This window comes from Neofelis nebulosa, chromosome 1 (genome assembly GCF_028018385.1).
Source record: "Neofelis nebulosa isolate mNeoNeb1 chromosome 1, mNeoNeb1.pri, whole genome shotgun sequence".
In the NCBI taxonomy this organism is placed as follows: Eukaryota; Metazoa; Chordata; class Mammalia; order Carnivora; family Felidae; genus Neofelis; species Neofelis nebulosa.
Genome location: NC_080782.1, coordinates 176,117,653 through 176,132,224, shown reverse-complemented (window position 1 = coordinate 176,132,224; position 14,572 = coordinate 176,117,653). Strand labels below are relative to the sequence as shown.

General features: G+C 37.4%; 1 protein-coding gene across 1 annotated transcript in view; it reads right to left on the bottom strand.

Moving 5' to 3' along the window:
• UGGT2 (UDP-glucose glycoprotein glucosyltransferase 2) overlaps positions 1-14,572 on the bottom strand; it is a 192,092-nt gene that overhangs the window by 149,977 nt on the left and 27,543 nt on the right. The window contains exon 5 of the mRNA XM_058681695.1: positions 4,513-4,687. Coding sequence (XP_058537678.1) covers positions 4,513-4,687 — 175 coding nt within the window. The remainder of the gene's footprint in view (positions 1-4,512; positions 4,688-14,572) is intronic.

The following is a 14,572-nucleotide window of genomic DNA, read 5'->3' as shown; positions in this document are numbered from 1 at the left end:
ATGACTCTAATGTTTTAATTTTTTTAAAGTTTATTTATTTTGAGAGAGAGAGAGAGGGAGAGAGAGAGGGAGAGAGAGAGCATGCGCACACAAGTAAGGGAGGGGCAGAGAGGAGGAGAGACAGAATCCCAAGCAAGCTCTGTGCCATCAGCACAGAGCCCAATGTGGGCTCAAAATCATGAACCGTGAAATCATCCCCCGAGCCAAGATCAGGAGTCAGACGCTTAACTGACGCTACCCAGGCATCCCAAATGTTTTAATTACTCTTTACAAGAAAAAAAAAAAATCTGATCTTTTTCTGTTTGTGGTAACTTCCCCATTTCTTCCAAGAGTTAATTAACAGAGGCTCCAATACAATCAAGTTTCAATAAAACTGTGCTCCTTTTGGTGAACGCCACAAGATTTCCTAAACCAGCAAATGCTGTTTGCTTGCTCGTTGTCTAGCTGTAGGACAACCAGAGTGGTGCCAAGAGCAAATACTGAAGAGTAGAGGCAAAAGACACACAAGAAAATGCAGTGTCTTGAACAACTTGATTACATTTTCTTCATGTTTTTAAATGATTAAAATACCCAATGCCACAAATGAGTATCTGTTCTTCAATGAGGGGCAACAATCGCTTCAAATGGAGCGGTCTGAAGTAACGGGCACATACAAAATATACTTGTAGAGACTACCCCACCAAGGAAGAGAAGTCACCACATCTTTTCAAATAAGAAGATAGAAGAATTAGTTTCAGATATGCAGACAAGTATTTAACACTGCTGCACACATGACAATGTAACTTGCTAATTTCTCAGGCATGTGCTACAATGAAAGATAGCATGAGACAACTGAATTGCTTCTAATTATGGTCATCTGAAAAAGTTAAAAATATTTTAAAGAGTTTTCAATTTCATACAGCACAATTTAAAAATGCATTCTGACTATCCACTAAAAAGGCAATCAGCTGGTAGAGAAGCAAATTGAAGCTCCAAGTCCATATATTTTGTTATAGTTCATAAAAGAAATGCAATTTCATGTAACCAATTTCCATTATCAATTCCAAAATATTATTAGCTCCTTGGGAACAAAGATAAATGTTTATTAAATTCTTATTTACTGTCTCCATTTGAAAATGTATTAATATAAAATTTGAATGGTAGTTTAGTAAGTTTGGGTTTGCAAACCAAAAATGCTCACAGACTAAATCAATTGGTGAGAAGAATCTTTCTTCATCTTTCTATTTCTTCTCTCCCCATAAAAAGGCATCTGTTTCAAAAGCAGCATAAATAAGTTCATTTTATTAGAATTACATTGACTAGATTTAAAACATAACTATTTTGAATGTACAATAGGTCATTCGTTAAAAAGAAAGCCGTAATTTGATTCTACAAAGTGCCCAGATAGTTGGCTGGTATGATTTCATAGTATATTTAATGGCTGCATTCTCCAAAGAATAATTCGGGACACTGATTCTCAGTAGATGAGCATACCTCCCTATAGTGTACATTAGTCACGTGGGGGACATTTTTTTTTTAATTCAAGTTAACATAGAGCATGGTCTTGGCTTTAGAGGTAGAACCCAGTGACTCATCTCTTATGTATCACACCCAGTGCTCATCCCTAAAAGTGCCCTCCTCAATGCCCATGACTCATCCAGCCCTTCAGCTGTTCCCTCGTCTCAGTTATGGTAGGTAATGCTGCCGTGAACACGAGAGCACAGAGATCTTCTCAAGTTAGTGCTTTCTTTCCTTTGAATGTTCACCCAGAAGCAGAAATGCTAGACCACATGGTCGTTCTTCTTAAAACTTCTTGAGGAACTCCAAGCTGTTTTCCATAGTGGCTGCACTAATTTATACTCCCATCAACAGTGCAAAAGGGCTCCCTTTTCTCCATATCCTCTCACACTTGTCTTTTTGAGACCTTTTCATGTACATGTGGCCATCTGTAGGTCTCCTTTGAAAAAATACCTATTCAGGTCCTTTGCCCACTTTTTAATCAGATTGTTCTTTTGATACTGAGTTGTAGGAGTTCCTTATATATTTTGGATATTAACCCCTCCTTACATAAATGATTTATAAATATTTTCTCCCATTCCAGCCATTGCCTTTGGTTTTGTTAATGGTTTCCTTTGCCATGCAGAGGCTTAGTTTAGTTTGATGTAGTCCCACTTCATTTTTTCTTTTCTTTTTAATTTTGTTGTTCTTTATTTTTACTTTTGTTGCCTTTGCTTTTGATGTCAAATCCAAAAAAATCACTGCCAAGACCACCGTCAAGGTGCTTTTTTCTTAGGTTTTCTTCTAGGACTTTTACAGTTTCTTTTTTTTTTTAAGTTTATTTTTATTTTGAGAGAGAAAGCGAGCAGGGGAGGGGAAGAGAGAGAGGGAGAAGCCCAAGGCTCTGTGCTGTCAACATGGAGGAGGCTAAGGCAGGGCTCAAACCCATGAACTATGAGATCATGATCTGAGCTGAAATCAAGAGTCAGATGTTAACCGTCTGAGCCACTGTGGCACCCTCATGCTTTCACATTTTACATTTAAATTTTAAATCCATTTCAAGTTAATTTTTTTGAGTGTTACAAGATAGGGGGCCAGTTCCATTCATTTGCATGTGGTTATCTAGTTTTTCCAGCATCGTCTAACTGAGTAGGCTTGGATCCCCTGCTGAATATTAGTTGACTATACACGTATGGGTTTATTTCTTGGTTCTCTATTCTGTTACACTGGTCCATGCATTCTTATTCCAATACCACATTGTTTTAATACTACAGCTTTGTAATATAGTTTGAAATCAGGACATATGGTGCCTCTAGCTTTGTTCTTCTTTCTCAAGACTGCTTTAGATTTTAAAGCTGCTGCAATTAAAATGTTATATTTGTGTAGAATAGACATATATATTACTGGAGCAGAGTCTAAAAACATACATGCCTGTAAGAAAACTTGGTATGTGATGGCTTAGAATAAAGACTTAACTGTTCAATAAATCATGTGGGAGCCAATACTCTTCTATATGGAAAAACTAGAATTCTATCTCTACCTTACAGCATATCCAAATACATTCCAGAGGGATTAAAGACCAAAACATAAAGGATGGCATTTTGTCACAAGAAAATATAGGAGAATGCCCTTATGACACCGCAAAGGAAACCATTAAAGAAAAGGTGGATAAGTCTGATTAAATCTCTATACTTGTGCTGAACCAAAGATGTCGTAATTTTTTTTAATACTAGAAATATACTAGAAGATGTTTGCAAGCTATGGAAGATTAGTATTCAGAATATATTTGTTAAAATCTGTATATGAGAAAAAGAAAAACCCAAAGAATCTAAGATAAAAATAGGTGAAGAATATGGATAGGCAATTAACAAGTATATCTGCAATGCTTTTATTACTTTATACATTATTATGCAAGTAATTATATATTTCAATATAAAACACTCTTTCCGTGTTGGGCATATAGCAGTAAAATAAGAAAAGTCCTTCTAATGGTCATTATATTCTAGTAAATATGTGTGAATTTGGTTGTGTGGGGTGGAGGGAATGGATAGTGCAGAGGTATAAAAGAAAACTTGAGATATAGCAGTGAGTGCTACAAAGTCATTAGACCACAATAATGTGATAAAAGTGTGAGAGCAATGAGAAGTTGAAAAGGTGGGAACACATTTGACCAGAAACTTGAACAAAGAAATAGTCACCTGTCCAAAGACATAGTTAAGAGCATTTCTGGGGGCTCCTGGGTGGCTCAGTCGGTTAAGCGTCCGACTTCGGCTCAGGTCACGATCTCACAGTCTGTGAATTCGAGCCCCGCGTCGGGCTCTGGGCTGATGGCTCAGAGCCTGGAGCCTGCTTCCAATTCTGTGTCTCCCTCTCTCTCTGCCCCTCCCCCGTTCATGCTGTCTCTCTCTGTCTCAAAAATAAATAAACGTTAAAAAAAAAAATTAAAAAAAAAAAAAAGCATTTCTGTATCAGGGTTCACATGATATATATAATCAGTATTATCAATTAGATTTTCTTGAAGTAATATTTTCATTAAAAATAACTATGAATCTTAGCAAATATTATATGCATTATGGTTTTGGTTTTTATCCAAGCTTTAAATCTGTTTCAGATTTAAAAAGAAAGGAATCTGAAAAGAAATATCAACATGATAATTCCAGAAAAGGATACAGAATCCCAATATATTTTTCCACTAAAATTCACATTTGATAGTTGTATTAATTTTTTAAAATCTTTAGGGGTGCCTGGGTGGCTCAGTTGGTTAAGCATCAGACTCTGAGTTTTGGCTCAGGTCATTATCTCATTGTTCAGGAGTTCAAGGCCCACATTGGGACTGCACTGACAGAGAGGAGCCTGCTTGGGATTCTCTCTCTTCTCTGTCCCTTCCCTGCTCTCATGAGCTCTCTCTTTCAAAATAAATAATTTAAAACATTTTTTAAAAATCTTTAACCGTTCAGGAAGAAATCATGTAAAATCTGGTAAGGAAATTATTAAACAGGTTTTTTATAGCCAAAATAATCTCGGATAAAACTGTACCTGAATATAATGTCGAAGAACATATAGGATTTCCCCATTTTTTGCTTTTTCAGACAATACTGGGTGAAATTTACCAAATGCTCTGGTACCCATTTCAGCATAGAGTATAATCACTGGTAAGTTCTCTTTGTTTGTAGGAAATTTATGATCTCCTTTAAATAGATAAGGTCTGGGCCTAAAATGAAAACAAAACACAAACTTTTAAAAAAGTCAAAGAACATATGGGAAATACATCATGACCTTTTATAATTTCTGCTTATCAAACAACTTACAGATAAAATATACACACGTTTCGTGTGTGTGTGTGTGTGTGTGTGTGTGTGTGTGTATCACCAAAAAGAGTTTAAACTTCCTGTGGTAAATTTTCATTTACCACAGTTAACATAGTAACTACTATGGGAGAATTAAAAAATGTAAACAAAATATACCTGCAAAATAACTTTACTCATACACAAAACAATACACACATAAGACAGAATACAATATAAACATGCTGCAGAATTTTATGGATATATGTCAATAACTGAAAAAGAATACATCTAATATATGAAATCAGAGGGAATCAATAGAAAGTGGCTTCTACTAAAGACAGAAAAGAAACCTGGTTAACCTGAAACTGAGTATTACGAATATTTTTAATGACAAAAGTTCACAATCTTTAAATAACAACATATAATGGCAATATATTTTTTAATGAAATAAAATTTATATTTTGTTCAATTAGAAGAGTATATAATTTTTCATAGCTCGTGTTTCCTGAAAATGGGTTCCAAATATTTAAAAAACAAAGGCACTATATCAAAGATTAGCAGTACTTAATATCAGTAACAACTCATTAAACCCGCAAGGATAATCAGAGAAATACTATAGTCCAGCCCTATCATAAACAGACTTTGATATCTTTTAATTTTCCAGGCACTATGCTAGATTTTTTGTACATATTACATTCTATCTTCCCAACAATTCCTGTAGATAGTTACTATCATTTACTTAATACTTTAAAGGTTTTTGAGGCTCAGACAAGTTAAATATCCACAGCAAGATCAAACAGAAAGCCAAATTTCAACTCCTATCCATAAATAGGAATCCTAAAGCCACATCCTTTAACAAAAGGTAGAAAGAAAAAAGAGATACTGAATAACAAAGGTGTTGAGAAGTAACATTTAATGAATTCAGATCTCTATAGCCTTTTAGTCATTTACTACCTTTAAAACACAAATACAAAGAAAAGGGGAGAGGGAAAGGGGGTATGAATAACAAAGCTACAGCATGCTAGTGAAAAGGCTGTGGGTTTTGAAATTAGAAAGAATTGGATTCAAGTTCTAACTACTTACTAGCTATGTGTCCCTGCACCAGTGATTTGATGTCTCTTGGGCTTATTTCTTTATCTGCTCAAGAGGAGGAATTCTTGCTACCGCCTAGGTAGCTTTACCAAAAGGACTTGCAAATCATCTAGCAGAGCATGAAGCACATGTGTGATGCTCAAGAAATGATCATTTTTCTCTCCGTCTAACAAACCTCCATTTACTTAAACTATCGACCAAGAGTACCATCAAGGATCCACAGAACATCCAACCAAGTGTTGGACGTTATACCACCATTAATGATGAAAGTAGGGGGTATTTATCTATGTAGTTATGATTATAAAATCTTGATTATTTCCAAAAGGACATACAAGAACTTAAGAGCACTGTTGATTATGGAGAGTTCTAGAAAACTGGAATAAATAAGAATCATATAATTTGCTGTATGTATATGTCGCATTATTCTAATTTTCAATGTTTAAACTTAATACATTGGGAACATGTCCTTTTAGTGTAAATAAACATAAAATGCATCAAAGCAATAAAGACACAAATACTACACTTAGATGAAAATAGTGAATTGTTAGGTCATTTTCTATTGATTCCCTCAGGTTTCATACACTAGATACATATGGGATTCTTTTTCACTTATTGACATAACTATAAAATTTTACAGCATGTTTATATTACAATCTTATTATATGTTTATTATATTGTTTTGTATGTAAGGGAAGTTATTTTGTAGGCATATTTTCTTTACATTTTTTTAATTCACCCACAGTAATTAACCTGCATAGTGTAAGAATGAAAATTCTCAATCAAAATTTAAAATGAAAATTGAATATTTTTATCAAGAAGTATAATCCTAGGGGTGCCTGGGTGGCTCAACTGGTTAAGCATCCGACTTTGGCTGAGGTCACAATCTCAGGTTTTGTGAGTTCAAGCCCTGTGTCGGGCTCTGTGCTGACAGCTTGGAGCCTGGAGCCTGCTTCAGATTCTGTCTGTCTGTCTCTCTGTGTCCCTCCCCTGCTCACACTCTGTCTCTGTGTCCCTCCCCTGCTCACACTCTCTCAAAAGTAAACACTAGAAAAAAGTTTTAAAAAGTATAATTTTAAATATGAAAAATTACAGAATATTCTATTACTTATTTGAGCTAAACAGAAATTAATAAAATCATCTAGTGATAACCATGGCCTGTTAGAGAAACATTTCTAAAATACTGATAAGAAATTTACAGACTTTCTACAACAAACTATGGTAAATAATTAATGTATTATAATCAATTTTCTGGTATGGCTGGAAAATTGTACATGTATAATTATACCTTCTAATAGAGAAATTCAAATTTCTATTTTGTTTAATTATTACAGAATAAGGCTTACCAATGAATATAAGTTTACCTTTACATTTTAAAAAATGACTAAAATACTATGTTCCTGGTTATTAGCTTAACTTTCTTTAAATCCAAATCACTAAAGTGCTCAATAAATCTAACAGAATGAAAACTTTCCACCAATTATTTGGCTTAAAGCATGTGAAATTTGTGGACTTTAGTATGGGGAATGGGGTTTACTTCAGGTGTATAAATGACCTGAGTTCAAGCATCTTTACACTGGTTTACAGAGGACTTTCACAGTATGTATGCACACTCATCAGCATTCTTCTAATAAATTTCTTTTCAAGTTTTACACATTCATCTGTATTTATTAGCATTTAACATAAGATAGGATTTTACAAGTATTACTGTTAATGTTTGGATATTTGAATTTTTTTTTAAGTTTATTTTTGAGACAGAGCGAGACAGAACGTGAATGGGGGAGGGGCAGAGAGAGAGGGAGACACAGAATCGGAAGCAGGCTCCAGGCTCTGAGCCATCAGCCCAGAGCCCCACGCAGGGCTCGAACTCACGGACCGCGAGATCGTGACCTGAGATGAAGTCAGACGCTTAACCGACTGAGCCACCCAGGCGCCCCAACGTTTGGATATTTGAAACCTGAAACGAAATCTTATCCAAAGAAGAGCTGAATTCACAACATCTCTTCTGCAACAGATGAAGACAGATGAATACACAAAACAAGAAAACGGAATGAGTTGCCATTTTTCGTAGGATCCTATTAATAAACACACCAAAAAAATACTAAACCCACACGTCACATTTAAAAACTAAAAAGGAATCAAACTAGATGAAATTATTAACATCATTTATTTTCACTGATACCTTGGAACTCAAATGGCACTAAGTCAAATGGACTGTCATGTAAAAAACTGATTTTTATCAAATCAGTACTACAGAAGTACATTTCATAATTTATACAGGATACCTTACATTTTAATATTAGTCTGAAAGATAATTCTTTCAAATAATTTGCTATTGTTAGTAATTGGAAAGGCTGCTAATGAAACAATGCTCGTAGATAAATCTTTAGGTTGAAAATAAAAACTAGAAGAAAGGGAACAGATTTTCCAGAGACAAAGATCTCCCGACTGTAGATCCCCCCCCACCCCAAATTCATGTATGAATATGAAGACTGGAAAAATTTCATCTGAATATTAATCATGCAATTCCCTGTACTTCTGTGCCCGGAGAAGCCTTGGCTTAGGCCATGTATGAAGACTGACGCCGCAGCTACAAGGTGCAAGTTTAACAATCTTGGAACTGGAGCGACATGTGCCACTTTTAGGTTTAATGTATTTGGGAAAAGTGGGCACAGGTTTCCACTGGGGATGGGGATTCCTTTTTTGACGCTTTTATCGTCCCCAGTGAATATATGCAGGGCCAGCAAAGATCAGGTAGATATAAACTCCCTCGTACAGGTTGTAAGCGATGAAAGACCGACGTTAGACTACATCCCATCTGTCCAAAAGAGGACATACTAGGCCCCTTGGGACTTATTCAGAGTTGGCTGAACCTGGAACCCTGCGGGCATGGCTGAGGCTAATCCTGCAGATGGACCTCATCCTGCCACTTGGAGTCCTGTTGACAGTAGCCTTAACTAAACACTTTAAGAGACAACAGAATCACTCATAAAAATATGAGTTTGGTCAAGAATTTGCCAGGCCAAGGGATGGATTGTTGGGAGAGGCACTCTGCCAGGGCCCTTGACTGTCCTTCTGGCTATGTCAAGACTGACAGGCCATTTCTCAGGGTTCGCAGCAAGTAACTTTGAGGGGTATGTTAGCATCTCACTCTGGGACAAACAGCAGGTTGCTTACTGCTTGTTATAAGCGATAAAGCTCCCCCAGCTCTGTGTCCTTCAGCTACGACCTACCCACCGCTTGTGTAGTATTCTTGTGGGTCCATTTTCACCCCGGGGGTATGTGGAGCCACGGGAACTGGTGCTAACCATATGCTAATGCATGGCCGTTGTGTCCATGAATAGTTCTTTGTTTCTGTCGAAGAGCCTCCTGTCTTTGGTCAGAATCCATGAAACAGCCAGAGGCAAGCTTATCAGCTTGTAGGTAGGGCCAAATCAATTCCACAGCCTGAGAGAAGCTATTTATAGCATTAGGTTAACACACTTTTCTTTTTGTGAATCTTAGGCACATAATCCTTGGTTCAGGACACACTATCAATATTCATCCACAGTGGTTGTTTTCTTATTTAAGCAAATAACATACATATACATACATCTACATCTCTATCTATACACACACATATACACATACACACACATACATATATACACATACATATAAAGTATGTCGGTAACATACTTTTCCCCCTCTGTAGATGTTTCTCATCCCTAAATTTTCTTCAGTTTTCATTTTCTTTCATGTTTTCTGGGTTAGATTTTTAGTTTTTCTTTAAAGAAATGACTGATTAGTAACAACAGAAAAGGAAAAATTCTATTACTTTGCATTCATGTTATTTTCTTTTGCCTTGAGCTAAACCCTTGGTTTATTTTTTCCATTTTTAAATCATAAAAACAAAAAATTAAAAACAGGAACTATGCTAATTTTTGAGAGAGAGAGAGAGAGAGAGAGAGAGAGAGAGAGAGTGAGGGAGGGGCAGAGAGAGAAGGAGAAAGAGAATCCTAAACAGGCTCCATGTCATCAGTGTGGAACCTGAGACGGGGCTCGATCCCACGAACCACGAGATCATGACCTGAGCCAAACCCAAGAGTCAGATGCTGAACTGACCAAGTCACCCAGGTGCCACACCGTTCTTTCCTATGTGGCATTTTTATCATCCCAATTTCAAAAAAAACAAGAGACAAAAAACCTCCTTAATAGTTTTATTTCCCTGTTGGGGGCAGGGAGGAGAAAAATCATACTTACCTAGGATGCCAAGGATTCCTGTCACCTTCTCTCAAACACATAAGCACATTTTAATATAACATTTGTCAAATTCTAGGGCAGATCCACAGCACAGATCTTTGATCAGGAGGTAGGGAAAAAAATCATTCTACCTTTTTTTGGCTAGTACATTGTTATGTTTTAAGTGGTAAGCAGCTTAACTTGACTCAGACTACAAGAATGGGTCTAACACCGTGTGTATCTACTCAGACTGGCAGATGGGAAGCTGTGATTTATTCTCGCAGCATACAGCCCCAAAGAGGGGTGCCTATGCTTTGCCGGTTGGTAGTCCCCCAACTGGCAGACCAGATAGGTAGGCCTCTGGCAACAGCCCAAGAGTCAGTATAAGTGTACCAAATTTCATCAAGGGGTCAGAGGTAGGAGGACTGCCTTGAACTCTGCCCACTGAATGAACACATCTGCTGTTGGTGTTACATAGCTGGGGCCTGACTGAACAGCAGCAGCAGACTGCCGACATCACCAGTTTTGGAGCGTCTGGTGGGGGGCTCAGTCGGTTAAGCGTCTGACTTCAGCTCAGGTCATGATCTCGCAGTTCATGGGTTCGAGCCCCACATCAGGCTCTGTGCTGACAGCTCAGAGCCTGGAGCCTGCTTCAGATTCTTTGTCTCTATCTATCTCTCTCTGCCCCTCCCCTGCTCACATGCTGTCTGTCTCTCTTCAAATATTTAAAAAAAAAAAAAAAAAAAAAAAAAAAAAAAGATACATCCAGCTTTAACTTAGCTGAACAGACCAGTAACTTAGTCCAGGCATTAAGGAAAAACCACTGTGGACTGAGAGCTCCACTGAGCCAAGAAACTTCACTTGAGGTAGTGGAATGGGGCACATGGTTTGTCCCCAAGGGCAGCTACCACTTTTTCATGTAAATCTAAGATCATGCTAAGAGCAAGACAACTATGCTCTTGAATATACCATTTTCAACTGACCAGAGAGACTTGTGGAATCCATCTATCTCATTAGTCACTGAATCCTACTTGACCTATGCCAAAATGTAAACATCAGATGTCAGAGTCATGAGACTTCCCTGGGTCAGGTCTTCAGGTTCAGTAAGAGCTCTTACTAAGAGCTGCTTTTGAAAAAGGGTTACACTTGGTGGCTGAGTCAGGTAGGTGGCGCTGCTGTACTCGAAACTGCCTCTGGGAATTTCAGCAGCCACTCAGTTATTCAAGTTGGGATTGTAGTTCAACTTTCTCCCCTTGGGATTCTAGGTTTTATTCACCCGGGAACAGACAGTACATGTGGCAGTCCCTGAATGAGTATCTCCCTGGAGACTTCATGAGCATTCACCGTATAAACATATACAATATCAGTACCAGTTGCTATTCACTCATGGAAGCTAAAACAATAAAACTTCACTGAATTGGTCTAGAGATCATTCTAAACTCTTGCCCGTTGTGAACACCTTCGAAACCCCATCAGTTGAGTTTGGGTGCCTCTTCCTGGAGGAACACATATCAAGGAGTCATGGCAGGGGCTACAGCAAGTTATCAGAAAACTGCTATCACCAAGCCAGGAACACAGAGAGTACAAAATGGCAGAGGGAGAGAGAGAGAGGGGAGCAGTAGAAAAAAAAAAAAAGTGTTGAGCTTTTGTCTTCACCAAACCATGGGGACCTTGCCCTTCCTTTCCCAGAAAGCCACAGTCTGTCAACATCCTACCCTACTTCCAAAAATGGTCAAGAACTGGGGTGCCTGCGTGGCTCAGTCGGTTAAGCGTCCAACTTCAACTCAGGTCATGATCTCATGGTTCATGAGTTCAAGCCCTGCATTGGGCTCTGTGCTCATGGCTCAGAGCCTAGAGCCTGCTTTGGATTCTGTGTGTCCCTCTCTCTCTCTGCCCCTCCCCTGTGAAATATGGACCTAAATGGATAGATACTACACAAATAGAGGGTATATGTTATAGCTGAGGAACACTAATTGGTGAACTACTATTTTATACCAAGCAGTAAAGAAGCCTGCTCTTCTTTCCAAAAGGAAAAAAATCACTTCATTCCTCCAGGTTGCCTGCTGTAAACACAACCCTGAGAAATGGCTCGAGTAAAGAGCCACTTTCTACTGGTCAGACCAAGAACATGCAAGGACTCAGAGGGCCCACTGCAGACTGCCTCTCCCAAATGCTTGATGCTAATATTTTTCTTAATCTTAATTTAACTTTACGTTTAATATTTAAATATTGACTAAGAAAATTATCAAGTCAGTCATCAAAAATTAAGAATGTTGAAAGTTACCAAAAATTATGCTTAAAAATGCACTAGGAAAAGAAAAAAAATGCATGAGGGCTGACAATTTCCCAGTTAGTGTTATAAAGCTATAAAGGAATTGAAGATTCTGCCATTTGTGACAACAGAGATAGACCTAGCGGGTATTAAGTGAAATAAGAAAAAGACAAATACCATATGATTTCAGTTATATGTGGAATCTAAAAAAAAAAACAAACCAGAAACAGATGGATAAATACACAGAACAAACTGGGGGCCACAGGAGAAGAGTAGGGGGGATGGACAAAATAGGTGAAGGGGATGAAGAGGTTCAAACTTCTAGTTATAAAATAAGTCAGTCATGGAGATGAAAAGTACAGCAGAAGGAATACAGCCAATAATGTTATAATAACGCTGTGTGGTGACAGAGGGTAACCACACTTCTCATGGTGAGCACTGCATGAGGGACAGAATTGTTAAATTACCACGTGGTGCACCTGAAATTACAAGACAAAGTTGTATATCAACTATACTTAAATAATAAAAACAGAACAAAATTCAGTGCTGGACCCCTAAAACACAGCACAGGGTACTTTCCACAGAAGCTAAGGGATCTAAAACTTGCATAAGAGTACTAAACACCTGGATCAAACTCCTTTGAGAAATAAGTTGCTGTATTTTTAAAAAGGAATTGGTAATTTCTATGGTATACTTATTTTCAATGGTATTTATATGTAAAAGAATACCAGAATTTACAAAAATAACATGGTAAGTTGTCTAATATACTATATGAAGCTAGAATGATTTAAAAAAAAAAAAAATAGGTGGCATTAGCCTCAGTGGCTCAGTTGGTTAAGCACCTAACTCTGGATTTTAGCTTAGGTCATGATCCCAGGATCATGGAATTGAGCCCTGTGTTGGGCTCTGTGCTGAATGTGGAGCCTGCTGCTTAAGATTCTCTCTCTCTCCCACTGCCCCTCTCTCCTGCTCGCTCTCTCCAAAAAATAAAAAGATAGCATTAATAATTTAAATAATAGCTAATCTAATCTCATCTATTAAAAAAGCATGAATCTTAATGAAAACATAAGCAATCTTAAGAGAAATTAAGATAATCTCACACCATTAACAAATACAAAGATAGTATAATATTTTAACATTTATTACCATAATACACAGTATGTCCAATGAGAAAAACTTTGTATTCATCTCAATAGATTTAAAAAAATTTATATTAAAAAAAATTTATTTTGAGAGAACATGCATGCAAGGGGGGGGTGGGGGAGGGAGAGAGAGAGAGAGAGAGAGAGAGAGAGAGAGAGAGAGAGGGAGAGGGAGAGAGAGAGAGAGAGAATATGAATCCTAAGCAGACTCCGCACTGTCAGCAATGGAGCCCCATTTGGGGCTCAATCCCACAAATGGTGAGATCATGACCTGAGCCAAAACCAAGAGTCAGATGCTTAACCGACTGAGTCACCCAGGCACCCCACTATGTCTGATTTAAAAAACACAGATTACTACAAAACGTTAACATTTTAAAGACAGTATGAATAGAAGACATACCATGTCATCTGTTGCGAGACAATTGTTTTTTTTTTTTTTTTAATTTATTTTGAGAGAGAGAATGAGACGGTGTGAGTGGAGGAGAGGCAGAGAGAGAGAGAGAGAGAGAGAGAGAGAGAGAGAGAGAGAGAGAATGAGAATCCAAAGCAGGCTCCGTGCTGTCGGTGTGGAGCCTGATGTGAGGTTCAGTCCCAGGAACTGTGAGATCATGACCTGAGCTGAAATCAAGATTCAGATGCTTAACTGACTGAGCCACCCAGGAACCCCTCATAATTCTGATTAAAATCCTACCAATGCTAATTTTTGCAGGAGAAAAGGGACTCTAGTGTTAATTTGAAAGCATCAAAAAATGCATAGAACTATAAAAAATTTGGAGGAAATAAAGTAGCAATGAAATTGTATCATTAGGTATCAGAATATATTTTAAAACAAATACTAAAACAGCATGGCATTGCTATAAGAAACAGGCAATATACAGAGTAGCTATGTCATAGAGCATAACAAATATAATGAATATTTAATTGACTAGCCATCTGAAGGGAAAAAGATCTGGCTCCTTACCTTTGATAATAATAAATTACATAAATTAAAAGTTTAAAATTAATGGATTAAAAGTTTAAGGTAAAATGAAAGGAAAAACTTTAGGAAAGCAACTGTAAAATTTAGTAACATCTCTCATGCATGT